Below are 24,974 nucleotides of genomic sequence, written 5' to 3'. Positions count from 1 at the left end.
GATAACAATGGAGTGGGTCGGGGTGGTTGGGAGGGGAGAAATGGAAAATCATTACGATACAGATACGATTTTATGGGCTGTCTATTTCTCTCGATCTCTTGCTCCCCGATCTCGCTTCCAGCCTTTGGTTCTTCCTCCGCCTCTTCTTCACACAGGTATTTAACCCCTCTACCACTCACACTCCCTCTCCTCTTTTACCGATTTAACCTTTCTGCCATCGCTCTGCATTTCTCCTGCCATCCACCCGGGGGCGGCACTCTCTGCCAAGTACCCTTTCACTTATTTTGTCTGTTTCTACGTTTCCCCGCCTCACTGCACACCTTGTAATTCTCTGTGTTTTCTTCCACTCCAATCTCTGGCCTTGCCTTCCTCTGGAACACTCTCACTCTGTCTCTTTCCATCGCACCCACCTATGTATATAACGGCATTCTTGTTCGACATTCGATTATGCCAGCCAACCCTTGATCGAGCGATGCTCTTTCGTTGGTTTTTCTCAATTAAAACAACGGCACTTTTTGTTTAGAAAGAGATGGCCAGTCAGACAGAGCGTTGGATGGGGGGCATGGACGGAGGGAGCATTGAGAAGCCATAAACAAACACCGCATTTCCCCAATTACCGATCGCCCGCGGGCCCCCGCCGGCCATTTTGAAATTGAAGAAAATTAAAATTTCGTTGTTGTTGTTTTTGTTAATTTATGATTGTTTTGTTGCTGCTGAAATTGTTTCAGTTGTATATTTAGAGAGAGAGAGAGAGAGAGAGAGAGAGAGAGAAAGGGCAGATACACTTTTCTTGCATGTTTTATGTACATAAAAGCCATAGGAATAATCAGAGCGAGCCGCGAGGACTCCACAAGATTCTGCAAGATTAAATGTTAGGCAAAAAAAAAAATGTATATATATAATAAATGTAGATAACATTTAAAACATTAATCGTAGGATAAAATTACATTTTACAAACTATAATTATGCATTTTTTGTTCTTGTTTTTCTGATACAAACATATATATATATTTTTTTTTGGTATGGTTTTCTCTTACACAAAGGCACAAAAATAATTTGGTTTTTGGTTTACACTAAGAACTAGGAAAAAAAAAAAAGAGAGAGAGCGAAGAAATACTTATAATACTTTTTTGCATGTACTTGGTTTTATTTCTCAACTGCTGCTAATACTTGTTCGATCTGCGATCGGTTCCCGGGGGCTGACCGAGCGGCATCTAGCGGGGCACCAGGTCTATGTAGCTGTTGGGTCGCATCATCTGATGATGGGCCGCCGAGCCGTAGAAGGTCTGATAGCCGGCGGTCATGCCGTAGGCGGCGGCTGCCGCATGCCGCGACACCTTCAGCTTGTCGTACGCACTGGCATATGGGCCGTGACCATGCCCATGGGCGTGATTGTGGGCGTGGCCATGATGATAGTGGGCGGCAGCGGCAGCGGCCGCATTGTGATGGTAAATGGCCCCAAAGTTGCTCTGCTCCTGGGCATATGGCTGGCCGATGCTGGTGTAAATGCTGGCAGCCATAACCTGTGGAGCGGTGCCAGTCACAGCTCCCACTTCTGTTCCTGTTCCTGTTCCTGTTCCAGTTGCTCCTGCCGCGGTGTCTCCCCCTGCTGCTGCTCCTCCTGTGACCGTCGCTGTGCTGCTGGCGGGGATTACAGCTGGCGGTGAGGCTGAGCTGGTGGAGTGTGGCGTCAGTGGATGGGTCTGGTAGGCATGGTGATAGCTGCCATATTGATTGTGGCTCTGATGATGCAACGCGGCATGTTGTTGCTGCTGCTGCTGCTGTTGCTGCTGTTGCAGGTGATGTTGCTGCTGCTGCTGCTGCTGCTGTTGCTGCTGCTGCTGTAGTTGCTCCATTTGAAAGGACAACAGATCCGGGGAGTTACCTGAAGCGGAGCTGCTCGAGGGCGTGGCTGGCAGTTGCATGCCACTCTGTTGCTGCTGCTGATGGTGCTGCTGCTGCTGCTGCTGCTGCTGCTGCTGGGGATCCACATTTAGCTCTGTGCAGCTCAGGCTGAAATTGTTGCTGCTTGTTCTTTCCTTGACACTCAACTGCTGCTGCTGTTGTTGCAGTTGTTGCTGCTGTTGTTGCTGCTGCTGCTGCTGTTGCTTCATGCGAGCCTGGCTTTCATGGCTCATCGTGCTGCCGTTGGTACTGTAAAGATAGCAGCCGAAACGGTTTGTAAATGTTAAGCAGTTTTTCCCACTTCGATTTCAGTTTGAGTACATATGTATGTGTGTAAGTACCTAAACAAGTAGCCTAAAAGTAGCAAACAGTTTATCTCAAAGTGGTTTTGCCTAAAGTTACTTTAAATGTGCTTAAAACAACATAATTGGCATTGAAATGAAATGCTCTGAGCCACAGCATGTTACCGAGCTGTTAGCTGTTAGCGAGCTGTGTAACCGCTTGCTGTTACTACTCTTTAACCGCTTGCTGTTACTACTCTTTAACCGCTTGCTGTTACTGCCCGCTGCTACCGCTCGCTGTTGCCACTCTGTAACTGCTTGCTGTTATGACTCCCTGAGTCGGCTCTGATATTGAGGCTGACATCACGTGAATATATCTGAATTGTCTGCTAATAAACATCTGCCAAGATCTGATCCGAACGATAATTCAAATACCATTCTAATAAACACTTTTTGATAAGCGTTTGAGTTGGAACAGAATCCCTTAAGCCAACAATTTGGAGCACAATTTATGAGAAATGCTGAGAATTTTTTGTTTTTTTGTTTTTTGATAAACATTAAGGGCATAAACAATAGAAATTGCAGACCAGACCCCCTGATTTGTTTAGAACTGGGCGCTTCCCAGTTCCCCGTTTTCGACAAATATGAAAAGCCCTCGGAAAACAGAAAGAAATTGTTTATGCCGCCGTCGCATCTGTCAGTCGGGTCCCATCCAGGCATCGAGCATCGGGCATCATCATCAGCATTCCCATCATCAGCCACAGAGGCTGCTGGCTGCTGGCTGCTGGCTGCTGACTGCTGACTGCTGGGCTGTTCTACATTTTGAAGTTCTTTTGTTTTTGAGTTATTGTTTCCCTTTTCATTTATTTTCGAATATTTAGCTGGCTGCGACGCATCGGCCATTCCGGGAACGTCTTTGCCCGCCGTCGACGGAATGTCTAGTTCAACTTGCCACAGCCTGCCACAGTCCACACAAATTGTCGAGCCTTAGGGCTGGGCATTATAGGCAAAGTTTGAATAGTATAAACTTACACATCGTTGGTGCCATCGTCCCGAAAACCTTTGGCAAAGGGATTGCTGGAAATCTTCAGCTGTGTCACCTGCAAATACGAACAGAATTGATGGTAATTTATGCTCGGAATGCCACGCCACAGCGAGCACAAATAAATTAGCTGCTCAACAACAAATTAGAGAAAAATGTTTACAAGTTGAATCTGGAATTTGCATTGGGCAATGCTTGTGCCATAAATTTGAAAGAGAGAGAGAGAGAGAGAAGGTGGAAAAGTGCTGACGCCCACACCGAGCGCATAAATAATTGAAAATACTTTTTAAGAATGTCTGGCCAAATGTATAGAAAACATTCTCGCGCCGCTCTGTTAGCCCCAATTGCTAGAATTATGAATTATATTCGAGGGACAAATCTAGACCCAGAGTCCATCTAGTTTCTCGTGAAACTGGCATAACTTTTGGCATTTAGTTGCATGAATATCAAATTGGAATCCTGGCTGGCAAAAACATCACTGATGAGTGTATCTTGGCCGTCGTTGATGGCACATGGAACGCTTGGAACATTCTCTCAGTTCACATAATATTTTGGCCGCTGCTCCCATAAATTATGGGAATACCATAAACAATGTGTGGCAGGAGGACAACAATTGGGGGACACTCACCCGCTGATTCTGGTAGGCAGTGACGGCCGTGAAGCTCGTCTCCGGGAAGATGAACGTGCGAAAGTGGCTCGAGTGCTCGTTCTCGTCCAGTGAGGCATTCTTGGGGGGCAAGTAGACCAGATGGAAGCGCGGCTGGTAGCGGTGCATCGAGTTCAGTATGATCTGGAGCAGGGAGGAGCAAGAGATTAGCAGCCTGGGGGGTCAGCCTGCTGCAGGGCCACTCACATGTCCGTTCTCGTCCAGCTGGTTGTTGGTTAGCTTCAGCTTGTCGAAGGACACGATCTGCTTCATCCAGTTGGAGCCGGCCGCTGGCGAGTCGGGGTGCACGTGGATGCGAGGCGGCGAGATGGGATCCGCCTTGCCGGCCACCACCCAGCAGGAGCTGTCAGGGACAAGACCAGATTGGATCACTCGCACACAGCTGCGACTTCGCGCCAAATGGCTAACTCACTTGTGAAAGGCATAGCGATAGCGCTTGTCGTCCATCGGCACAAAGTCCATCATGCAGATGTAGGTGGCATGTGGATCGAGGCCCCCGATGCGCACCTGAAACGTGGGAAACATGCGACGGCCCGTCTTCGTGATGATCATCTCGGTGCCCTGGGCGTGAAACTGATCCCACAGCGCCTTTGTCTCCAGCACAACGATGGCCTGGGCCAGCGATGGATGCACGGCCTCCACGGATTCCTGCGGAAACAATTTGAAAACGAATCAGAACTGATAGGCAGCGGGAATCCGTCACCAAAGGATTACTTCAAGCACAGAAAAGTCTTCATTTAGCTGCTAAAAGTATGCAAAATCTTAGAACATTTTCGTACCCCTCTGGCAGCGTTGCTGTTGCCTTGACTGTGGCTGGCTTTTGCCGCATTGTTCTCCAAATGATTGTTGTTGTCTTTTTTGTGTTGGTTCTTGTTGTATTTCTTGGCCGGTGCACCACCCGCTGCCGTGTTGTCCCCCGTGGCCGGCACCAATGCTGCGCCGCTGCTGGCTTCATAGTCCGCCAGCTCCTGGCAGCCGGCATTTGCGTTGCTCAGAGAACTGTTGCTGCTGTTACTGCTGTTGCTGCTGTTGCTACCGGTGCTGGTTGCTGCCGCTGTGGCACTGCTGGCCGTTGTGTGCGTCTCGATGTCGGCCAATGTGGCATCAATCTGTTCCAGTGGCTTGTAAGAGCTGCGATCCTTGCCCGCCGTCTGTATGCAGGCTGTAAGGAGTCAGGTTTTTGTTTTGTTGTTGTTGTAACTATTATTAATTATGCTGCAGATCTGTGAGGTGCCAAAAGGAAATTCAAGCCCATAAATCACACGCACATAAAGCATCTGAGATTTTGCTAATTTCACATTTAATTTGATTTATGCGATTTAAAGTGGAAGACACACCACACAGAGAGGGAGAGAGACGCCACGCCGGCGCAGTTTGGCTCCCTCTGCAGAGTCCTTGCCTACAAGAGTTAGCCCCACAGTCGACCCAATCTGGCCGAACATAATGAGCCGACTTTCGCTGGGCAAAGAACGGAGCAAATGGGACAACATATCCAATTATAAAAAGGCGTCAGAGCAGCGGCTGCTGATTGAGACGCCAGCTCTAAATTTAGTTATTCCCTCTCCTCTCCTCTCCTCTCTCCTCAAAGGGCCCCAGGCAGTGCAGGCCTGGCCGTGTTGCGAGTCAATTTTGCTCTGAAATTAATTGTCAACGCTTGGGCGAGTGGCAAGGAAGGCGCATCGCGGGTCGTTCCCTGCCATCGTTGCCAATGACCCATGACAGGTCGAGCGTGTTGGACTGCTCTGGTTCGGTTTTCCCGCCAGCGATTGTCGCTTAATGGGACACACTTTTCGCTTTGCTTTCTCGCTGTTGTTCGCGAATGAATTCTAAAATCAATTAACGTTTGGCACACAAAATCGTTTTTCTGTCACGCAAAAACATCAAACAACAACAACAGAGGCGGAGGCAGAAGGCAGAGGCTGAGCCAGTGGCAGTGGCAGAGACGAAATGCCTGCCACAAAGAATTCTCCCGAGCTAATTGCTCTGATTTCTGGGCTGGCATGGTTCGTGTATTTTGGTAATTAGTTTATCCGAAGCGGAATTTCGGTGGCACTCGCCCCCAAGCCACGGACTCATTGCGGCTCGAGGAGCTCGACTCCACTTATGTGGAAGCTGTGATGAGCATTTTTCAAGTGCCTTCCGTTCAAGTTGTTCATTTCGAATATTTAGAAATCATTTTTGAATTACGAAAAGCACTTTAAACTTTACTTCACATGGTGCAAATGAAGCTCAAATATTTATTTCATTTAGTTTTAGTGCAGAATTTGAAAATTTCAATTAATTATTTATGAGGCAAAATATTATTGAAAAGCCGAAAAAGTTGAAAATATTCTTTTACATATTTTTATTTCTACATCAGTGAAGATTTAAGTAATAGCAAAATAAGTTGGGAAAAAAAAAAAAATAAAAAAAAAATGTTTTTTTTTTAAATATTATCTAAGTAATATCTAATATTTGACACTAGAGTTCTAGAAGCAGAATTTCAGTGTAATAATTAGCCTTATAGCAAAAGTAAACCATGGATAAATGTTAACCATTTGATGTACAGAAACTACTTCCACCCACTGTCCCCAGACATCCCTTCCTCTTTTGTGGTTCCAGCTAAACCCCTTTGGCCAAGGCAGACGACACTCACCTTCGATCTGTTTCATGGGGCTGAGGCCGCCGTTCATGTAGGGCGTGGTCCAGTAATCGTTCGCGTAGCAGCTGTAATCCGTTAGGCTGGCGCCCAGGCCGTTGTCCAGAAAGGGCAGCGAGGTGCCCATCATGGCGCTGGCGCTGGCGCACTCCGTGGGACCCCCCCTCAGGTGAGTCATTTAAGCACGATTTTAATCTCACAATACCACAGGCAATATCCCTATGCGGCGGATCTGTCAATTGCTGGCAACTTTTGGGTAACACAATAAAAAAAAGGAAGCCTCACAGGACTGATTGTTGGCCCATTTATTTGGTTGATTTTGTTTGATTTGTTTTGATCTCAAACGTTTTTCGCGCAGTTGTCAAATTTGATTATTGAGCCACGAACACACTCAGGCACACACACTCGAACACACACCCATGGGATGTACACTGGAAACTGCTTTATCGATCACAACAACAACAAAAAAATATATTTATTTCATTCCCATTTGAGGCAAAATGTGTTCTTGCTTTTGTGTTTTCTTTGGATTTTCAAATGATTCGCTTCTGCTTTATGGCCCGTTGGCGTTGACTGGCGAATATTTTGTTGTCGGCCTGATCGATCAGTGCCCGAATCGATCGATTGATTGACTTGAACTTCTTTTATTTGTTTCCTTATTTTGTTGTTGCAGAATTCTCTGGCTGGCAGTCTCGCTTGGCTGTTGGCGGAGGCGTTGAGTTGCCTCAATTGCCACCTTCTTCCGGCCAAGTGTGAAGTGATTTTTGTCGATCGACTGCACACACGCGAATAATAGACACTTAGTTATCTATCTATGCAAACGCACCGCACAAACTGATACCAATCGAACTGATCTGATGAAGATCCACTGGCTGCAGCGTTGCACACACATCCGTTCCGTCAGGCGATTGTCTGCCGAATGAGAAATGAGATGAGAAGAACTCTGCCGCAGACTGACTGCAGCGCACTTGAAAGATCTCGCCCAGATCCAGTGGCTCTGGCTCTCATCTATCCCGTGCGCCAATCGCCGCCAGCAGCATCCAAATTTAGACAGAGCATCCATATGCCAGTCCGTCGACCAATGGGAACTGTGCCAGCGGCTAAGTCTAAGGCGTCGACATGTGTCGTGCGCAGTGTCCGCAGGGATACAGTGGAGTCTGCCTTTGGGTGGTTTTTGGTGTTCCTTTTCATGAATTCGATTGGGTCTCAGCTATTAGCTGTTATTATAATGATCTAAAGTTTAGGATTCGTTCTTCACTCCATCAGAGAATGAACCACAATGCCAGGCTCCTCTGTGCTCTGGCTCTCTTTCTCTCTCTCTCTCTCTCTCTCTGTGGCGTGGGCGTGGTCTTCTGGCAGCGGGGACCTGTGTGTCTGCGATCGATCACTGCTTGGGCTGCGTGCAAGTGGGCGTGCTGACCGGGCAACGGGTGGGCCGACCTGAGTCATTTGGAAAATGCGTTTAATTGGACTGCCGCCACATGTGTGGTGGTGCTGCCCATAAATACAAATTGCGCCATAACCTCGATACTAAATAAACCGGAATAGCCGGAGAGGAGCGGCACGGAGCGCACGCAGAAGAGAGACACAAATAAGCGGCAGCGGGTGGCAGAGCGAGAGCGAGAAAAATGGCGTCTGTTTGGCATGAGCCCAAGGGGCGGGAGCGGACGAGAGCTGACTCCAGGCGCATGCGGTGGATGGCGTTGAGTAGAGCTCGGCTGGCTCCCCGATCCGATCCGATCCGATCTGATCCGATTCTTCTTTTTGTTGTTTTTGGTGTCTGCTTTTCATCAGCCACAGGCATTCAATTAACGGCACAAATGCAGCAGCAGCAGCAGAAGCAGCAGCCATGGCTGGCCTGGTAGCGCTACACCTGATCCGATTTGTTTATACCCACAGATCGTACTCTTCCCACTCTACTCCCGCATATGTGTGTGTGTGTGTGTGTGTGTGTGTATAAATCGCATAAATCTTAACATCCAGTTGCGCCCAGGACTTGGCCATTTTCCATTTGCCGCACTGTTTACAATTATTTTGAGTTAAGTGGCCAGCCCCTGGTCTCTGGTCGAGCGTTGCCTTGTGCGATTTGAATTGGATTGGGAGAGTCCATAAATAATTCATAAATTGCGCAAATGCCTCACTGAAACTGAAATGGTTATTGCATTATTTGTTAATCGTTCGCATAACCATAAACAAATGGCATTCAAATGGCCGAGTATTTGGAATAACAATTCCAATTCATGGCTGGATGCTCGTAAAAGCGCAGACTGAACGATCCAGCTTGTTGCGTTGCTGCAGTTAGCTGCTGCTAACTCAATGCCAATCAGTTTGGGAGTAATCTCCCATTGTTCTCATTAACTTTTTATTCACTTTGCACAACATAAACAAACAGAAACCTGTGGCCTGAGCAGTGTTACCCTCTACCGTGCGGAATGCAGTCTACACCTCTGGTCACATTTTTGTTTTGCGCATCGTTTTGGCAAAGAGCAAACCGGTTTTCGGATCAAAAATCCAAGTGCTTAGCTTTGAGCATCGGTGGCCGAAACGCACATAAGCATCAAGGATCAGGTCAGGGATTGAGGAGAGCATCCATCCATTGTAAATTTCAACATCTAATCTTTGATCGTTTAGCCAGGCGTCTAAAGTCACATTTACCGCACGCCGCACATAGCAGCAGCAGCAGCAGCAGCACACGTGCGTTCAGTTGTATTAAATTCTAGTCCAAATTCGTAATTGAAAGCGTTAAGGAGGCAACAAAATGCAAGTCTGTGTGCAGACACGTGATGGCAAGATGTCCCTCTACAAGTCGCATCGCTATGGCACCGCGGGCGACCTGAAGCTCCAGATCGGGCAAGTGTTGCGCGTGCCCATGGGCTTCAGTCGGCTGGTATTCAAGAAGATGATTCTCAAGAACCGCGTTAAGCTCGAGGACATCGGTGTGACGCACATGTCCACGCTGGAGCTGTACTGGCAGCCGGTTATCGCCAGCGAGAAGCGCCTGCTCGAAATCGAGCTGGAGGAGGAGCTGAAGGCATTGAAGGGTCTGCTCGTTCACGAGCACATGACGGAGACATATGATCACATGCTGAAGACGGGCGGCATTTCTAAATCGAGACTGAACCACCTTCGCCTGGTCAAAGCCGCTTCGGCGGCCTCCCTCATTGAGCCCGTTCCGGCACCCGCTCCAGTCATTCCAGCGCTCGCAAGTGACGGCACCAACGATCAGTCGCTGGAGAAAGATGATGAGAAAGATCTTGAGGTGAACTCCGAGGTCTCAGACGATAAGGTGGAATTATTTGACATGTTGCATAATAATTCCAATCAGAGTTCGCCTGACGAGCTGCCCTGCCAGGATGAGCTGGCCATCAGCGATGCTGCGCTGGGACTGGAGCCAAAGTTGGAGGCGAAGGACTCTCAGGATTGGAGCAAGCTGGAGGTGCGCAAGGAGTCTCGCGACTGGAGCAAGCTTGAGGAGCAAAAGGAGTCCTCGGAGCTGAATGAGCCGAAGACATGGGACGAGATCCTAGAGGACTCGGACACTGACACGAACAATGAGAAGACCATTGCCAAATCTCATTAAACTCCCACAAATCTCAAGAAACAAGACAAAAGCCAACCAAATATCAGTTTCCACACCAAAATTCAAACATTCCGACAGATCAAACGATTTTCAACATTTTCATTCCAATTTGCAATCAATCCGTTTCAAGTTGCTACTTCGAGAGGAGCATCGATGAGGATCCAAGTCAATATTTTGCGTATAGCTGGCCATAGTTCAGCTTGTAAGGGCAGCCAGGAAGAACCCAGAAACAATAATAAAACAAAAAATAAACCCAAAGACACTGAAAACTAATTGACAAACATTTTGGAGGCGTCGACACATTTATGCAGCCCCTCCACTGCCGTGGAGCTTCCGGTTCGCTGGCAAGAGTGGCGGACCGGGAACTGTCAACTGCATTGCTTGGGGGTGTCAAGTGCCGAAGTGTCCCGACCGTTGGCACCTCATAAAATCGAAAGCAAACAAAAGTGTTTGATCAATATTTCGTTTCCCCTCTTTTCCATTACAATTTGTATCTTTATTTTTGCTTTCGCCTCTCCGTTTTTGGTGGTGGCTCAGAAAGCAAACAAAGGCAGAGTGTGAATTTTAAAGAATTACAAAAAAAAAATGCATGGCTAATAGAATGCACGAAAAAATGTATCTTTCGGTGCTCTCAGGGACAAACGAGTGTCCCCAATGGCGAGGGCACCTACAGCATCCAGGCGGTGAGAAGGCCCATGAGGAGCAGAGACATCGACAGCATCAGCTGGGCACTGGAGTCGCGAGCCAGGGGGATCAGTGTGTCGTTGGCCTGCAGGAAGTTGCAGCCGCGGCCCGTGCACGTGAAGCAGTTGCCATCCTTGATGCACTGCTTGTTGGCCTGGGCGGTGCTGAGGCAGCCGCGCTGGAAGGAGCCGTCAGCGGTGCGGTTGCTGTTGCGAATGTAGCAGAGATCGCCCAGCTTGTAGATGGGGCAGATGGAGGCGTGGTCGTACACCTGACTGGCACATGGCGAGGAGGTGGAGTTGCCCGAGCACTGGAGGCACTGGGCACGCGACGAGGGGAACATCTGACGGTTGCAGCCCTCCGTGTAGGTGCAGATCTGGCACTCCAGCTCATTGTTGCACGCGGCCTTGGTGGCGTTGGTCAGATCTTTGGCACAGCCGCGAATGGTGACGCCATCTATGGATTGGTTTGGGAATAGCAGTTCGATAAGCAGTGCAGGGAAAACGCCAGTGCAAAAAAATACTCACCCAGAACACGCACGAAGCACTCTGATCCGCCGATGGACTCGGAGCAGTTTTTGGTGAACAGACTGAGGGGATCGGTGGCGCAACGGGGCTCGGTCTTCGAGTTGCACTGGATGCAGCCATCTGCGAATTTAGCGAGGGGAACGTTGCGTTTGCTTTGAGTCATGGCTAGACCTGATTAGATTAGATTAGTTTTTTTTTTTTGTGTGTAGCCTTCGGCCCATCCAGCAACAGTTATGCTCGAAATACCATAAAAAAGCAAGCAAGTACAGTGCCTGCCACTGGACCTGTTCCATTTGCTATGGCTTGACTTTCAGCGCTTTCGCATCCGCCCTTGCCCTATGCTCATGGCACGCACTTTCCCTTGGAGCTACAGTAGTTCTTATCTCGTTTTCGCGCCCATACCCATCGATTCTTATCGACCAAGCGTGTACATAAACCAGAAAACCGAAAATGAGTCAACACGCACACACTCTCACACTTCTGTATGTCTCCACAGTCCGATTAGCCAAGTAAATACACAAAAGCGGACACACATTTGGAAACTATTTGGAACTGCACTTGCTTAGCTTTCGCTTGAAGTTTGTCTCACGTGGAACTGGAATATGGAAGAGATAAGAGATGGCATGGAATGCGTGCAGCACATTTACGCAGAAACTTTCCAGCTCTTCATTTAACTATTGAATTAAGTTTGCTCAATATCTGTAGGATCTGCCGAATGCCGACTATGGCGCGGCCTTGGTGTTAGATTCTCTCAATTCTCTTTTCGCCTATGCTTCGTCTCTGAGCGAGACCAGCTGCGCAAAGGGTTTGTCATTGACGGCAGGTAGAAGTCGCGACTCTCGAACAGTGGGCCGATTCAGCTTGCTAAATCAATAAGTGGATGAGAGTTCAATACAGTTTTTGCAAACTGAATCATTGTTCTACTTTGATTGCTGAGTCCCCACTGTGCCGCGCCAAAGACTTTACCGCTGGCCGAGGCATTTCATAGGCGAAGGATAGCCTAAAAGAGAATTGTGAAGCGTAAAGCGTCAAACGAAAAGCGTTTGCTCCTCAGTGCAATTTCTTTGTATTGTTTTAGTATTTGATTAAACAGAATATACAATTCATTTCGAAGTAGCAAATGTGTGCGCATCTACATATGTTTTTATTTTTTTGCAGTGCAACACGAATAAAATAACAACAGAAAAGCCATTTCACCATATTTCATGCACTGCTTGTACATGCACACATATGTATGTATGTATGGTACATACATATGTATGGTATGTGAAAAATACTCTTGGGTGCCGGCGACTTACAGCACTGGGGGATATGTGAAAACAGTTACCATGGACTCAACTCGGGTGTAGGCGATTGATAAGATACGCTGCCTTTTGGCTGGATTTCGATTTGTTATGTCTGTGTGTGTGTGTTTTTTTTTTTTTCTTTTTACCCGCCGTCGACGCTTATCACAATTTCTTATATAATGCACTTGTAATTTGAACCAACAAAAAATAAGTAAAAATGTACCCAATGCGATATAAAATCGGGGAAAGTAGAATAAACGGTCAAAAAGATTTACCACAACTGATGTAGGTCAGAAAACACAGGGAGGCAATCAACAACAAATATAACTTCATTTTTGATATCTAATTGCAGACTTTAAACTGAACGAGTTAACTGAAGGAAGGTGGGGAGATCGAGTAGCGACACGGAGTAAAGCTGAAAATGGACTGAGTGGTGAGTCCGTTGGCTGGCTTGGCATTGGGGCGCGGTTGGAGCTTGCGGGTGCCGCGATAAGATAGCACATTCGACATGATTCGTAACCATGTATGATAGAGGTAAGAAATGGTCCGAGGAGGGGGGCTAGTGGAACACACGCACGCAGGCACTTACGAATCACTATCAATTGATTTGATATGGCTGCACATTTAAAATTTTGCCGCGCGCAAATGTTGAATGCCTATCGATATGTCAGCCTTTCCCGATCGCGGAACGTCACTGTTGACTCTGCGGTTGCGTACCCCACATAGCTGCTGCAGGAGTATGTGTGCTTGTAGGACAAAATAATGAATTCGAATGCACGCATTGTTATTTTTCAGCCCTCAAAACCGATTTTATCTGTACTTCCAAACTGTCAGCTTTGTGACGGACATCGGAATTGAGGAATTGCTTTTCTGATCATGGACACTCACACATTTGCGGTATATTGTGAAAATAAGAAGGTATATTTCGGTATATTTTTTTAGTGTCAGGCGGTATATTTTATCATTAAATCGACGGTCACACTGGTGGTTTCACTGGTACCAGTAAAATTTACAAAAAAATCGCTATATCTGCATAAATAAACTGTGTGTCGACTTTTGCAACAATGTCTGCCACGCCAGGTACACCTGGAACACCCGGCAGCCTGGCCATGGAGATGGTCAAGGCCCAGAACACGGCTCTGGCTGATTTCAAGAAGCCCACAGATCTCGTGCGACGCAAAAACAAACCGAAAATCCTCAGCGAAGAGCAGTACATAGAAGAGATGTCGAAAATCATACAGCGCGACTTCTTTCCGGACTTGGAGAAGTTGCGGGCACAGAATGATTACCTAGAGGCCGAGGCGCGTCGTGACTTTCTGCAAATGGCGGAGATACGGGCACGGTACAGTCTGGGTCGGACTCCAAGGATGGGCAACCGGAACGGGAGGCGCAACAACCGGAACAACAATGGTGAGTCGCCGCTTAAAGAAGTTTCCCTATCACTCCTCTGTGTTTCCCTTTCGTTAGCCATGTCCCCGGCCACCTTTGAGACGCCCGCAAGCCAGGGAAGCCGCAGCAATACGCCTCTCCAACGTGCGGACACACCGTGCTCCACCACCAGCAGCAGTAGCGCGCGCAGCTCGGCCGAGGGCAGTTCATTGTCGTCCAAAATGTCGCTGGATGCCTTCCTGCAGAGCTACACGAGCGAGGACAATCAGAGCTTCCAGGAAATCATTGAGACGGCCGAGGAGAAGCTGCGTCAAAAGTACGCCCTGCTCTACAATCACGAGCAGCTGTCCGCGGATCAGCTGGCGCGTGCCCTCATGCTGCCCAGCATCGAGAAGCAGTTCGAGGAGCCCGATCCACTGAGGAAGATCGAGACCTGGAAGTACACCAACATGAACTCTGTGATGTATGTGCCGGATGGCGTTGAGTTGACCGAGGAGGAGCGTGTGCAGGCAGCGGAACGTCGCATGAGCATCCAGCACGAGGCCACCCGGCTGCCAGAGAGTCTGAGCAACCAGCGTGAGGTGGAGAGTAAAAAGGTTGCGGATGGTGAAACCAATTCCACGGAGCCACCACGCATACGCGGCTTCTCGCTGCTGCGATCTCCCTCACCGCATCCCGGTGTGGCCTTCTCCCCCATCATGACATGGGGCGAGATAGATGGCACGCCCTTCCGCCTGGACGGCGGTGACACTCCGCTGCGTCCCACCCAGGGACCCTCGTTCCGCATCAACGAGAACTCTCGCCGCGAGAACATTGCCATAGCCCTGGCCGAGAGGGTCAGCGAGAAGATGCGCAACCAGAAGCAAGTGGCACTCGACACTGCGCGACGCAACATCAGCTCACCGCTGATACGCACGAACATGGAGCGTCTGGCCAGCATGTCCCCAGCCGCGCAGCATCTGGCCACTGCCAAGCTGGGGCTGCGCGGCACGCCCAGTCTACGACGCACACCAACGCCGGGCCAGGCGGCCAGAAAGCGAAAGATCACGCCCGGTCTGGTGAAGAGCACAACGCCGCTGGGCAAGCCGAGGAGAATCACAACGCCAACCAGCAACACCATCATCGATACGGGCTCCACAATCACAGACGATCTGCTCAAGATACCCATAAAGCCACGCAGTGCAGCAGCGGATTTCTTTTAGCTGTCGAACAATTAATTTATTAGTTGCGTTTACATTTTAATATACAAAAATATATAAAAAACAAAGTGTAAAGTGTGACTGCCATCTAGGGCTCCACTGGATCCCTGTAGTCGACATGGTCGCCAGACTGGAAGCGTTGTGCTGCGAGCACCTGGAGGAAACGCTGCGTTGTCTGTGCCGTTGTCAGCATTGTCTTGGACTCGCGCTGTTCGCGGAACATGGCCACCACGGCGGGATCATGAGCCTCGCGCTGCACCTGCTCCGTCATTTGGGTGTCAATCATGCCGGGCGCATAGTTGAGCACCAGCGTGTCCGGTGCTGGCTCCTCGGTGGCCAACACACGGAAGTACATCTCCCTGGCCGCCTTCACGGTGCAATAGTGGGCCATCGAGGAGATTGGTGCTATGGCCGCCAGGGTGCTCAGGTTCACGACCAGCTTGGGAATGCCAGCAAATGTGCGCATGAACTCGCAGTTGAGGGCAATGGCGGAGAAGACATTGGTGTGGTAGTACTCCTGCAGATACTCCGTGTCGCCAATCTCTCGAGCACGCTTCGATGTGTCGCCCACAGTGCCGGCATTGTGAATGACAATGGCCCGCTGGAAGTCAGCCGAAGAAACCTGCGAGTACTTAAGGATGCGTGCAAAATCTTCAGACCTGGCTGTGGCCAAGTCCAGCGCGTAAGTGTGCACCGACAGTTCTGGATTTTGCTTCAAAATTGTGCCCTTTGTCTCCTCGAGCAGCGGCTGGCTGCGTCCCAGCAGCACAACCACCGATCCCAAGGCTTCAATGCGCTGCGACAGCTGCTGGGCAAACTCGCGACCAATGCCACGCGATGCCCCAGTCACCAGAAGATATGTTTTTTGCTTCAGATCCATGCTGGGACTTGACTTTCTAATTTCCCAAATACAAGCGGCAGGCAGGCAACAGTTGTCCGGCTTAAAGTATCTGTGTGTCGTTATCGATATTTTCCAGATTGTGCTTTGATAATTGCAAAGCAGTACCAGCAAGCAGGCAAGCAGTGCTGTAAAACAGTTAGAAAACAAATTCTTTACACAGGTCCCAGCAGCAGCTGCAGCTGTTTAAACCTTATTTTCTAGGATAATTAAACAATTGGGAGTCTTTCAAATTAGTCATCTTGTGGCAAATTGATTCATTTTCCGAAATAAATTATATATGCATAGCTGATAGTTCTAACTAGTTTGCAATATCAAATCGAATATCAAAATTGAGGAATAGTGCAAGAAGCCAAGAAGCAGTTTACAGTCATATTGTGTATGCTTTCAACTTCTAATGAATTCATTAATTTCTATGTCCCAAAGTATGCCTTGAAGAGTGGAACGAGGAATATGTATATTAACAGCCTAGCCATTACGTTTCTGCGACTAGACTTCCTATAAGTATTGGCAAAGAGATGTGGGGGCAAGCGTGAAAAGTATTTGCAGCTCCCATGCCCACAAGCTGCGAGTCCCATATGAATCCGCTCTCTTATCAAGATTGATGTGGGACCCACCCGGCAACAGTATGCTGATCTCGTGCCTGCCCTGGCGCACCCCACATATGTACACTTATCAGTGATTTTGACTGGTAATGTCTGGAAGTGGACCTATTATATATGTTTAGACTTCAACGCTGATTCATAAACGGAACAGGCGAGCGTAAGGAAGATACCGGCTTATGTACGTTGGGGATCTTCCCAGGGGGCTTTTTCGATTCAACTGAAATTTAGCTTGTCTTGAAGGGGGTTCTACCGGGGATCTACCCAAACTTATTTGAACTTAATGCTTCTGCTTAAAGGATTAATTATCTTTCAATCCTAACGGACAATCATCTCTGCAGCTCATACTTTATCATAATCATCATGCACAAACTTTCCTTTCCCTTTTCCCTACCCGGAAATAAAAAAATCATTTTAGCTTTTTTCTCTCAGTTTCCTTTCTGAGTTTCTCGCTCTTCTCCACCTTCACCTCCACCTCCAGTACCGGGGCCAGCAGCAGTTTATTCATGTCCAAATCAATTAAATCAAAAGCAGCATCCAAGTCGTTCAATATGGTTAGAAACGAGTCCATCAGGGACACAGTCCACCGCCAGGTTTCTACTCATAAAACGAATGTGTCGTAGTAGTCGACATCGTGACCGGAAACGAAGGAGATCTCCTCCAGAATGTTGATCAGCTTGAGTGTGGCCTGCAGCGGCTGGACACGTGGCAATTGCTGGATCTGTGGCGATGCTACCAGGGACTCCGGGGTAATCACATTGCCGTTGATATCGCACTGAGTCTGATGGGAGTCGAGCAGGCCGGGGGCATAGCTGAGCACATGGACATTGTGGCGAGACTCCTCAGAGGCCATGGCACGGAAGTACATGTCCCTGGCACGCTTGCAGGAGCAGAGCAGACCACCGTGGATCAGCGGACGCACCAGCAGCGACGAGGTCACATTGATGGCCAGCTTCTGCACGTCAGTCAATTGCTTGCAGTGCAGCCAGCGCTGATTCAGGGCCACTGGGGCATACAACTGCTGCTGGACATAGGCGGTCCAGTCCTGCGACAACTGTGGCTCCATCAGCACTTCGGTGGCGGCCAATCCCTCGTTGTGCACAATGATGGAACGCTCGAAACTGCCGGAGGATGCTTGCTGCAGGGCCTGCTCCATCAGCTCCACACCATTGGAGTGCTGCTCATCCAGCTTGCCAGTCCTCAGCTTCACCTTATCCGGCTTCAGCTGATCCCTGAGCAGCTGCTCCAAGGCAGAAAGTTTATCCTTATCATCGTCCAGGATGAGGGCAACCGATCCGGGTGCCAAACGACTGCATAGCTGCAGGGCCAGTGTCTGACCCAAAGGGTTTGAGCTGCCACTCAGCACCAGGAAGGTGCGCATATTTAGATCCATTCTTTTTGCTGCCATATTTAGTTGGATGAGGACTCTGAGCAGGATTCCCGGACTTCGTGTGGAAGAAGAGCACCAAAAATTGTCTACTTGCGTTCACTTGCGGCTGTACAACTGTACTGAATGGGAAGCAGTTCTCGGCTCAAACAGCTGGACTCTGTTCGGGAAGATAAGCTGTTCACTTCCAATGAACTAGGTGGGAAACACACATACATATATAAATATTATTTACTGAAGATTTGTGTTCATCTATGGCAAGCCTGGATCGTGTGGGTACGCCAGCTCAGCGCTTATTTGCCATAACATTTCCTGATAAGACTTTTCTGTCCGGGCTGCCAGCTACAGCTTCGGCGTGTTGCCGTGCCATTAACCTGTAAATTGCCCATTAACCGGCAGTTTTTTCGGCAACGCAATCCAGACAGCTGACCTCTGGCATCCTTCTTGGCATGAATCCAACTGCTGATCGCCGGACTATTTTCGTCTTTGATTCGGCAATGTGAAAGTGGGGGGGCGGAGGCGACTGAACCCGGTTTTTGATGTTTGATACGGCAGCTAGTCAAGGCCACGGGCATAACTCAATCAGAGGTTAAATCAAGTGGGAGATTAATTTTTCTATCAGAATAATTACATTATGCATGCACAAGCAGTTATTTATGTTATCGCTTTCAGTCATCGATCTTCGATTGCATAATGAATCGGTAACACATGTGTGCATGTAAGTATGTGTGTGCTTACACATGTGTGTGTGTGTATGTATGCAATTCTAAACAAATGCAAGTGCGATCGTAAATTAATTACTTGTTACATCAGTTAACATGCACCAAGATGCCGCCCAAAGACGTGGATTGTGAATTAGATTGCAAATAATGTGCACCAGATTGTTTCGATATGCACGCACACACCCACATTCGCACAGACAATGTTAAAATCCGAAAACAATAACAATCCAGAAATTAGGTTAACGGCCTAATTCCGTTTCTTTAGCGTCTGCTCCCAGGGGTCAATTCGCGAGATGACGCTGGCCCAATTTATGGATTGGGAACACGCAGCTACAGCTAATCGCAACAAATATGTATATGTACAATAATTCGAATGGCATTTCGACTTTGTCGCAACTTCATTGTTAATATTTGTCGCTGGCGACTTGGTGGCGATATGAAATTCTATGGAATTCACTAGATTCGTTTGTTTATGGTGATTTTGCTTTGTATCAATATCAGGTTGGGCGCTACCCAATTCGGGGGAGCACGTACCTACTGGATGAAAGCAGCGGCGGTGGCGGTGAGTTTGGCGATGGCGGACGGCGTGGCTGCTGCTGCAGCATCAGCAAACAGCGCCCGAATCTGAGCCTGACCCTGGTGGGCCAGACAAACTCAAAGCGAGAAAGCGTTGTGCTTGGACCATGTGAGATGCTGCATTGAACCTTAACCATGAATGGCCAAGATTTCATTTAGCCCGAATTGAGAGAGAAACGGTCACAACAACAAAAACAACGAAACTAATGCATGTTCTGAGAGCAATTGCAATGACAAGAACCTAAGCAGCGTTTCTCAATCTTCTGGGGTATATAAAACGTGTGGACCGCCTCCATAAGCAGTTCAAACTTTTAACGAGCACCGAGCGGCACGCGACCGATAAGAACCAAGCCAAGAAGTCAAGATGCAAGCCTGTAAACTGTTTATCTCATTGCTGCTGGCAATGCACTGCACTCAAGTGGTAAGCATAACGAAGGAAAGAGCGAGCACGAGCTATTTGTTTTGAACGGGACCGTTACCGGGACTAATTGTGCGTGTGCAAGTGAGACGACTATTGTGACGCTGAGCGCCAACACTGTTGACGAAATTCTAGGGTTTTTTTTTTGCAATGAATGCTAAATGTGTTTGATTTCGGTTATTACAGTTGCTGGCTGCCTGTGTGTGCTCGGAGAAGGGTACCGACTATTGCCAAAGCTGCCAGGGACCGACAGTTGTGCGTCCCAAGCCCCGCTACTATGAGCCCAGTGATGTAAATCTCTCGCCGATCGGTGACAATTGCTGGTGCAGCAAGCAGCTGATTGAGCCCGCCCAACTGCCAAAGACCTGCGGAAAAGTACGTGATATCTTTCAATATGTGCATGCCTTCAACAACCTCTTGGGCCGCCGTATGCTCGAGGGTGCACTCGAAGCCAAAACACTGGCGGCTCGCCGTCTGGCCGAGCGTCTGCAGCGTCTGGAGCATATCGATTGCTACAAGAGGCGTCCATCCGGCTATCAATATCAAATCTAACTCCATGACTAACCACCCATTCTAGTTTAAGTCTTAGAATAAGTCCTAGAACCAGTAACTAAATGATAAATGCAACCAGTGCGCCCACATCCATCATCAACATGAGCAACATCAACATCATCATCCTCAAGTACATACCTTTAGTGTTTCCGCATCGAATATATTTTATCAGAGAGCCGCGCGAGTGAGTCGTGGGTTGGAATACTAACCAGTGCTTCAGCTATGCCTCATCATCGTAAACTTCACCATCATTATGCTCTTCGCCGTCATCATTATCGCTCCGTACGTGCTTCCGAGCAACAGCAAACTGAAGTGATAGAAACCAAATTCGATACCTTATAACGATACCCTCCCAAAACTCTCAATCATTTACACACAGACGACACCATGCAAGCCCACCTGCTCATGCCAACAAAGCACCGATAGCTACAGCAGCAGCTCCAGCTCCAGTTCCAGCTATGGCAAGTAAGTGGATCAATTTCCATCATGGAGTCCATAATCAACTGCTTCGTTCACAGCATTGCCTATTCGGCGGAGAAGACGGAAGATAACAGTCCGGCCGCAGATCCCATTAGTGTGAGTTTGGCAGCCCAGGCTGGTAAGGCCATCAATGTGCCCGAGGCTAAGCTGGCCTTTGGATTCGCCCAGAAGCCTGTGGATGGTGTGCAAAAGGTTCACTTCTCCAATGTGCCCGAGGAGAATCTGTTCAAGCTGAAGAGCGAGGTCATCACCCTGAAGAAGCCCAACTATGTGGCCAAGCAGGAAGAGGAGGAGGAGTACATCGAGGAGGAGGAGCAACAGCAGTCCTCCGACGATGACCCAACACCACAGTTGACCTACAAGCAGCTGGGCTACATCACCGAGCAGTACAAGAATCCCAAATTCAAGAAAATAACCAGCTCCCGCTCGAGCTATGCCTCCAGCAGCTACGCCTCCAAGAGCTCCAACGATGGCTACGGCAAGGTGGCCGGCAAGGTTTCCGTTGACTGTGGCTTCAAGCCGGGCCGCATTACCTCCTACCGCAATGCGAATCGCCAGGAGCCTGATGCTGGCAGCTGCTATTAGGCATTGTCTGCCTCCTCTCACACTTCCGATTGTAAATAATTATTTATTTATGTTAAGCAATGAATGGATGTTGCTTGGCTGTCCTAGAGCTTAAATACATTTGTGTACTAGAATGTACTTTCCACTATTTATGCAAGCAAACAATTTAGTTGGTTTTCATTTGCTAGTTTGTGGCCAGCCCTGGCTCCGTAGAGGACTCTTTGTGATCCGCCTCCGTATCTTAGCCATAGACTCGTGTTTGTTGGAAGACAGAAGGCAGGCCTGGGGCAATGGCTGACCCGCAGTTTATGAAGTTTATTTTCCTGTAAAAATTAGGGAATTTGTTTATATTGAAGCTTTACTCCATTTTAAATTCGACTTACCTGACTTCTCGCGCGAACTGAATGCTGCCATCTGCTGACTGCTTTACATTCCAGAGTCAACACCGGAGTAGATTTTGTTCTGATGGCAAGAAGCAATTTTAATTCGACTCACCACCAACTTCACGAGCTTCGACTATTCGGCTTAGGCATCTTTTAAAGCAACAAAACGGCCAAAACGCGAGGATGAGGAAGACAGAAGGAGAAACGGCGCCAAACTGAAAAGATCAAACTGCCTGTGTCATAACAGCTGTTTAATCTGCAGCTAAAAAGCAGCTTAATCTGTGGACTGCGCTGCGGAAGAGTGGGAAACCCACTGTGCCTCAAGAGCAGCAAGAATCTTCATGCAGTGGATGAGGGCTACGACACAAGGGCCAAACTTCCGCGAAAAATTCGCAAATTGGCTGGGCTGGTCCCTAACGTTAGTCAACACTGCACTGCCTCTTCGCTTCTCAAGCGTAGCCGTGCCACAGACCAAAACAAACGATCGAAAGGCAACGTCCAGGAAGGCAAGACAATCCGCATGGAGGGCGGATCGATCTCTGGTGTCAGTTTCCAGCGAAGAGGCTGCCCAAAATAAACAATTTCTTCTCTGTAGTGCACATTGCAATGTAAACAAAATCCAGAGATTGTATACATATGTACATACATGTATGTTTTGTGTATGTATGTAACTGCCGCAAAATTAATGAGCTTCTGCACGTTCATAAACATGCGAAATCTTTTAAATTAATTAATTAAAACTCACAGCAATTAAAAAAAAAAAACGGTTCACTCTTGTTACAATTTCAGGGAATCTCAGATGAATTTACTCAATTGTTGCACTCGATATATTTTCGGACCGCACTCCGACTTCCCGCACGAACTGATGACTGGAAAACTGGAAATTCCTTGATTTACGATTACTCGCGATGTAAGTACTTTTTCCTCGGATAATTTTGTGCAAACAAAACAGTTTATGGCACACCTGGAATGTGTGGCAGCCAAACGATCAAATGCATTTCGTTAAACATTTGGATTTGGCCAATTTAAACGCTGAAAGACGCCGAAAGAAGCATCGAAAAGCGGGGAACATGACTTTTGGTGGAAACCATGAGCAAAGCCAATGAAGAGGTATTTGAAAAGGTCAGCAATACACCAACAAAAACCAAACACACACGATCGGGGAGAGAGCAGAGCATATGGAGAGAAAACCTTGCTTAAGTTCAAGTTCAACGAGCTGCACGGCACGGCACGGTGTATTTGTTTTTAGTCGCCCAACCTCAAGCCCAGAGACGTGGCCGGTGACCGGTGGCCGGCGGCTGCGTGAGAGATTGCAACAGTGGATGCAATGATTCCATATAAAGAATGCGACAATTGAAGCTGCGGCTAGTAGTAGCCACAAAGGCAGACACGAAAGCAGACAGCGATCCGAACCGATCCAAATCAAAGAGAAAATTATGCGCCAACTGATAACCCTGCTGGGCCTGGCCCTGGTGCTGGCGCTGGCCGTAGCCTTTGTGCAGGCTGCTCCTGTTGAGGTTGTCTATACGGGCGAGAGCTGCGCCTGTCCCACCCAGCTGGGCTATCAGCTGAATGTGCCCAATCCGCCCAAGCCAAAGAAGTACGGAGCCAGCGAGTACGGCTACCGTGTGGAAAAGCCGGTGCAAACCAAGGCAAAGATTAGCTACAGCTTCGACTTCACCGTCGAACAGCCACGGACACCGCCGCCGCCGAAGTATCCGGAATCGAAGCTCTACGCCAAAGTGGATCGGGTGACGGTCAACAAAGGAGGTGAGTTGACAGCAGCCGCCTTTAAGGAGATATTCTAAAAATGTTTACCCCGTTGCACAGATTGTGCTGCCAAGCATACGTCCAGCTGCAGTTGCACCAGCTGCTCCAGCCCCAAGCCAAGGTATGTAGTAGCCACAGGCCAAAGGTCTCCCAATGCCATACGTCGTCGTCGTGAGCTGCGCACGCCTGGCTCTTTGATTCGCAGGCGGCTAATGCGCCAGCAACAGCTGCAGGAGCGTCCACAGCGCTATGTCAAGCTCTATCACAAGGATTTGACTGCCCAGCAGCAGCAGAAACAGAAACTCTTTGGGCTGCGGCAGGCGGAGGAGCAAGCCTCGAGTTCCAAAACGAAGCGAAAGACCAAGAAAACTCCAGCTGGCGGCTGGTTGGGTTTGGGCAGGCGACTGCGCAAGCGTGATATCAAAGGAGAGTTCGATCTGCTGGAGCGGGAACGTGCCCAGATTGACTTGACGGCGCCGGAGATAATACAGTTTATGCCGGAGACGCTCAATCCCAACTTCCAGCCGGGTCAGTGTCACATGGGTTGTGGTGCTGTGACGGCAGTTGGTCCACCTCCTCCTGCACCACCAACTCCTGCTACCGAAGCGGCTGAAGATCAAACAGAACTGCCCATGGCAATGCCAATGGAAGAGCAGAACAACATACCATCCAAGCGCTCTGCGTTTGGTTACTATCCGCTACAGATACCCTCACCGTTGGGTCTGCCACAGGATGACTTCAAGTACGTGGATGACTCGCAGCTACGCAGTCTGCTGTCGACGACGTCGGTGCCAGATCCGCTGGAGCGGGGCTCCACACCGCTGCAGTTTGCCGGAGACTTGGAGTCGGTGACGCGGCGTGGGTATGCATCTCCGCTGCAGAACTTTGGCGGTGGCTATCCCGTGGAGCATGTCTCCGACTCACAACTGAACAGACTCATCTCGGAGATTGTCTATCCGCATCCACATTATATGGAGTCGAGCACACACTACCCGGAGCCCAATCAGAAGCGCCAAACAACGGACTTCCTCAAGAAGCTCATCGACGGACGCCTCGGCGGCTGGGGCTTCGAGTCAACCACCGAACCGGAGCATGCCATACACGCAGATTACTCCACGGCGCCGGCCAAGACCTATGGCTACAATAGTCATGTCCAGAATGGCTACAGCGTTGACACCTACAACGTGCCACCCATTTCTGAGTATCTGCGAGCCTGGTTCTAGGCTCTGGTACCCTCCCCCGCAAGTCCCAGAGAGTGATCTTTAGCTTATGTCTAATTTACATTTGTAGTTCCCTAAGAAGCAAGTTCCCCCACCCCAACACCCCCACAACAACAACAACAAAATGAATATAATAAACTGAAAATGATGTTGCCGTTTCTTTTTCATTCACTTTCCGCTTTCATTTTATTTGTTCTTCTTCTC

The 24,974-nt window shown here is 48.7% G+C and overlaps 8 protein-coding genes and 1 long non-coding RNA gene across 11 annotated transcripts in view; 5 read left to right on the top strand and 4 right to left on the bottom strand.

The window, feature by feature from the left end:
* LOC117588650 overlaps positions 1–1,838 on the top strand; it is a 47,894-nt gene extending 46,056 nt beyond the window's left edge. The window contains exon 4 of the long non-coding RNA XR_004574153.1: positions 1,800–1,838. This is a non-coding gene — a long non-coding RNA (uncharacterized LOC117588650). The remainder of the gene's footprint in view (positions 1–1,799) is intronic.
* On the bottom strand, positions 1,056–7,462 carry LOC117588638 (T-box transcription factor TBX2). The gene is made up of 7 exons (XM_034280066.1): positions 6,531–7,462; positions 4,675–5,057; positions 4,308–4,543; positions 4,082–4,238; positions 3,857–4,018; positions 3,219–3,286; positions 1,056–2,154 (listed from the first exon to the last, which is right to left on the bottom strand). Exons 1-7 carry the CDS (start codon positions 6,709–6,711, stop codon positions 1,215–1,217), a joined length of 2,127 nt encoding a protein of 708 aa, XP_034135957.1. The 5' UTR covers positions 6,712–7,462; the 3' UTR covers positions 1,056–1,214.
* Positions 7,463–9,188: 1,726 nt separating this feature from the next.
* On the top strand, positions 9,189–10,354 carry LOC117588378. Its single transcript, XM_034279600.1, has one exon. The coding sequence runs from the start codon at positions 9,292–9,294 to the stop codon at positions 10,111–10,113; it is 822 nt and encodes a 273-aa protein (XP_034135491.1). The 5' UTR covers positions 9,189–9,291; the 3' UTR covers positions 10,114–10,354.
* Positions 10,355–10,587: 233 nt separating this feature from the next.
* Positions 10,588–13,050, bottom strand: LOC117588380. 2 transcript variants are annotated; one of them, XM_034279602.1, is made up of 3 exons: positions 12,886–13,050; positions 11,325–11,495; positions 10,588–11,253 (listed from the first exon to the last, which is right to left on the bottom strand). In XM_034279602.1, the coding sequence occupies exons 1-3, from the start codon at positions 12,941–12,943 to the stop codon at positions 10,781–10,783; spliced, it is 702 nt and encodes a 233-aa protein (XP_034135493.1). In that variant the 5' UTR covers positions 12,944–13,050; the 3' UTR covers positions 10,588–10,780. The 2 variants fall into 2 exon arrangements, with proteins under 2 accessions (XP_034135493.1, XP_034135494.1); XM_034279603.1 differs by having other exon boundaries at positions 11,325–11,444; positions 12,886–13,049.
* Positions 13,051–13,573: 523 nt separating this feature from the next.
* On the top strand, positions 13,574–15,237 carry LOC117588377 (splicing factor ESS-2 homolog). Its single transcript, XM_034279598.1, has 2 exons — positions 13,574–14,020; positions 14,078–15,237. Exons 1-2 carry the CDS (start codon positions 13,675–13,677, stop codon positions 15,199–15,201), a joined length of 1,470 nt encoding a protein of 489 aa, XP_034135489.1. The 5' UTR covers positions 13,574–13,674; the 3' UTR covers positions 15,202–15,237.
* Positions 15,238–15,249: 12 nt separating this feature from the next.
* LOC117588379 (sepiapterin reductase) lies at positions 15,250–16,143 on the bottom strand. Its single transcript, XM_034279601.1, has one exon. It carries the CDS (start codon positions 16,076–16,078, stop codon positions 15,287–15,289), a length of 792 nt encoding a protein of 263 aa, XP_034135492.1. The 5' UTR covers positions 16,079–16,143; the 3' UTR covers positions 15,250–15,286.
* A 967-nt stretch (positions 16,144–17,110) lies between these two features.
* On the bottom strand, positions 17,111–18,223 carry LOC117588500 (sepiapterin reductase). The gene has a single exon (XM_034279812.1). The coding sequence runs from the start codon at positions 18,104–18,106 to the stop codon at positions 17,300–17,302; it is 807 nt and encodes a 268-aa protein (XP_034135703.1). The 5' UTR covers positions 18,107–18,223; the 3' UTR covers positions 17,111–17,299.
* Positions 18,224–19,598: 1,375 nt separating this feature from the next.
* Positions 19,599–21,545, top strand: LOC117588499. 2 transcript variants are annotated; one of them, XM_034279809.1, is made up of 4 exons: positions 19,599–19,804; positions 19,988–20,176; positions 20,733–20,818; positions 20,872–21,545. In XM_034279809.1, exons 1-4 carry the CDS (start codon positions 19,748–19,750, stop codon positions 21,416–21,418), a joined length of 879 nt encoding a protein of 292 aa, XP_034135700.1. In that variant the 5' UTR covers positions 19,599–19,747; the 3' UTR covers positions 21,419–21,545. The 2 variants fall into 2 exon arrangements, with proteins under 2 accessions (XP_034135700.1, XP_034135702.1); XM_034279811.1 differs by lacking the exon at positions 19,599–19,804 and adding an exon at positions 20,379–20,635 and having other exon boundaries at positions 20,042–20,176.
* Positions 21,546–22,762: 1,217 nt separating this feature from the next.
* Positions 22,763–24,923, top strand: LOC117588563. Its single transcript, XM_034279950.1, has 2 exons — positions 22,763–23,550; positions 23,611–24,923. The coding sequence occupies exons 1-2, from the start codon at positions 23,217–23,219 to the stop codon at positions 24,771–24,773; spliced, it is 1,497 nt and encodes a 498-aa protein (XP_034135841.1). The 5' UTR covers positions 22,763–23,216; the 3' UTR covers positions 24,774–24,923.
* Positions 24,924–24,974: the final 51 nt, after the last annotated feature.

This window comes from Drosophila guanche, unplaced genomic scaffold, assembly GCF_900245975.1.
Source record: "Drosophila guanche unplaced genomic scaffold, DGUA_6, whole genome shotgun sequence".
Taxonomy (NCBI): domain Eukaryota; kingdom Metazoa; phylum Arthropoda; class Insecta; order Diptera; family Drosophilidae; genus Drosophila; species Drosophila guanche.
The sequence above is the reverse complement of the archived record's forward strand: the minus strand, read 5'-3'. Positions and strand labels throughout refer to the sequence as shown.

Bases quoted from the DNA above. Each gene is read 5' to 3' on its own strand.
- LOC117588500 (XM_034279812.1), bottom strand. From the start codon at position 18,106: ATGGCAGCAAAAAGAATGGATCTAAATATGCGCACCTTCCTGGTGCTG.
- LOC117588380 (XM_034279602.1), bottom strand. From the start codon at position 12,943: ATGAAGTTATATTTGTTGTTGATTGCCTCCCTGTGTTTTCTGACCTAC. The intron at 11,496-12,885 runs GTAAATCTTTTT...TAATCTAATCAG, and splicing joins TCTGACCTACATCAGTTGTG to GTCTAGCCATGACTCAAAGC. The intron at 11,254-11,324 runs GTGAGTATTTTT...ACCAATCCATAG, and splicing joins GTGCTTCGTGCGTGTTCTGG to ATGGCGTCACCATTCGCGGC.
- LOC117588378 (XM_034279600.1), top strand. From the start codon at position 9,292: ATGCAAGTCTGTGTGCAGACACGTGATGGCAAGATGTCCCTCTACAAG.
- LOC117588379 (XM_034279601.1), bottom strand. From the start codon at position 16,078: ATGGATCTGAAGCAAAAAACATATCTTCTGGTGACTGGGGCATCGCGT.
- LOC117588499 (XM_034279809.1), top strand. From the start codon at position 19,748: ATGCAAGCCTGTAAACTGTTTATCTCATTGCTGCTGGCAATGCACTGC. The intron at 19,805-19,987 runs GTAAGCATAACG...CGGTTATTACAG, and splicing joins CAATGCACTGCACTCAAGTG to TTGCTGGCTGCCTGTGTGTG. The intron at 20,819-20,871 runs GTAAGTGGATCA...CTTCGTTCACAG, and splicing joins TCCAGTTCCAGCTATGGCAA to CATTGCCTATTCGGCGGAGA.
- LOC117588638 (XM_034280066.1), bottom strand. From the start codon at position 6,711: ATGACTCACCTGAGGGGGGGTCCCACGGAGTGCGCCAGCGCCAGCGCC. The intron at 5,058-6,530 runs GTGAGTGTCGTC...GACTCCTTACAG, and splicing joins CCCCATGAAACAGATCGAAG to CCTGCATACAGACGGCGGGC. The intron at 2,155-3,218 runs GTAAGTTTATAC...CTATCTTTACAG, and splicing joins GACGATGGCACCAACGATGT to TACCAACGGCAGCACGATGA.
- LOC117588377 (XM_034279598.1), top strand. From the start codon at position 13,675: ATGTCTGCCACGCCAGGTACACCTGGAACACCCGGCAGCCTGGCCATG. The intron at 14,021-14,077 runs GTGAGTCGCCGC...CCCTTTCGTTAG, and splicing joins CAACAACCGGAACAACAATG to CCATGTCCCCGGCCACCTTT.
- LOC117588563 (XM_034279950.1), top strand. From the start codon at position 23,217: ATGCGCCAACTGATAACCCTGCTGGGCCTGGCCCTGGTGCTGGCGCTG. The intron at 23,551-23,610 runs GTGAGTTGACAG...CCCGTTGCACAG, and splicing joins GGTGACGGTCAACAAAGGAG to ATTGTGCTGCCAAGCATACG.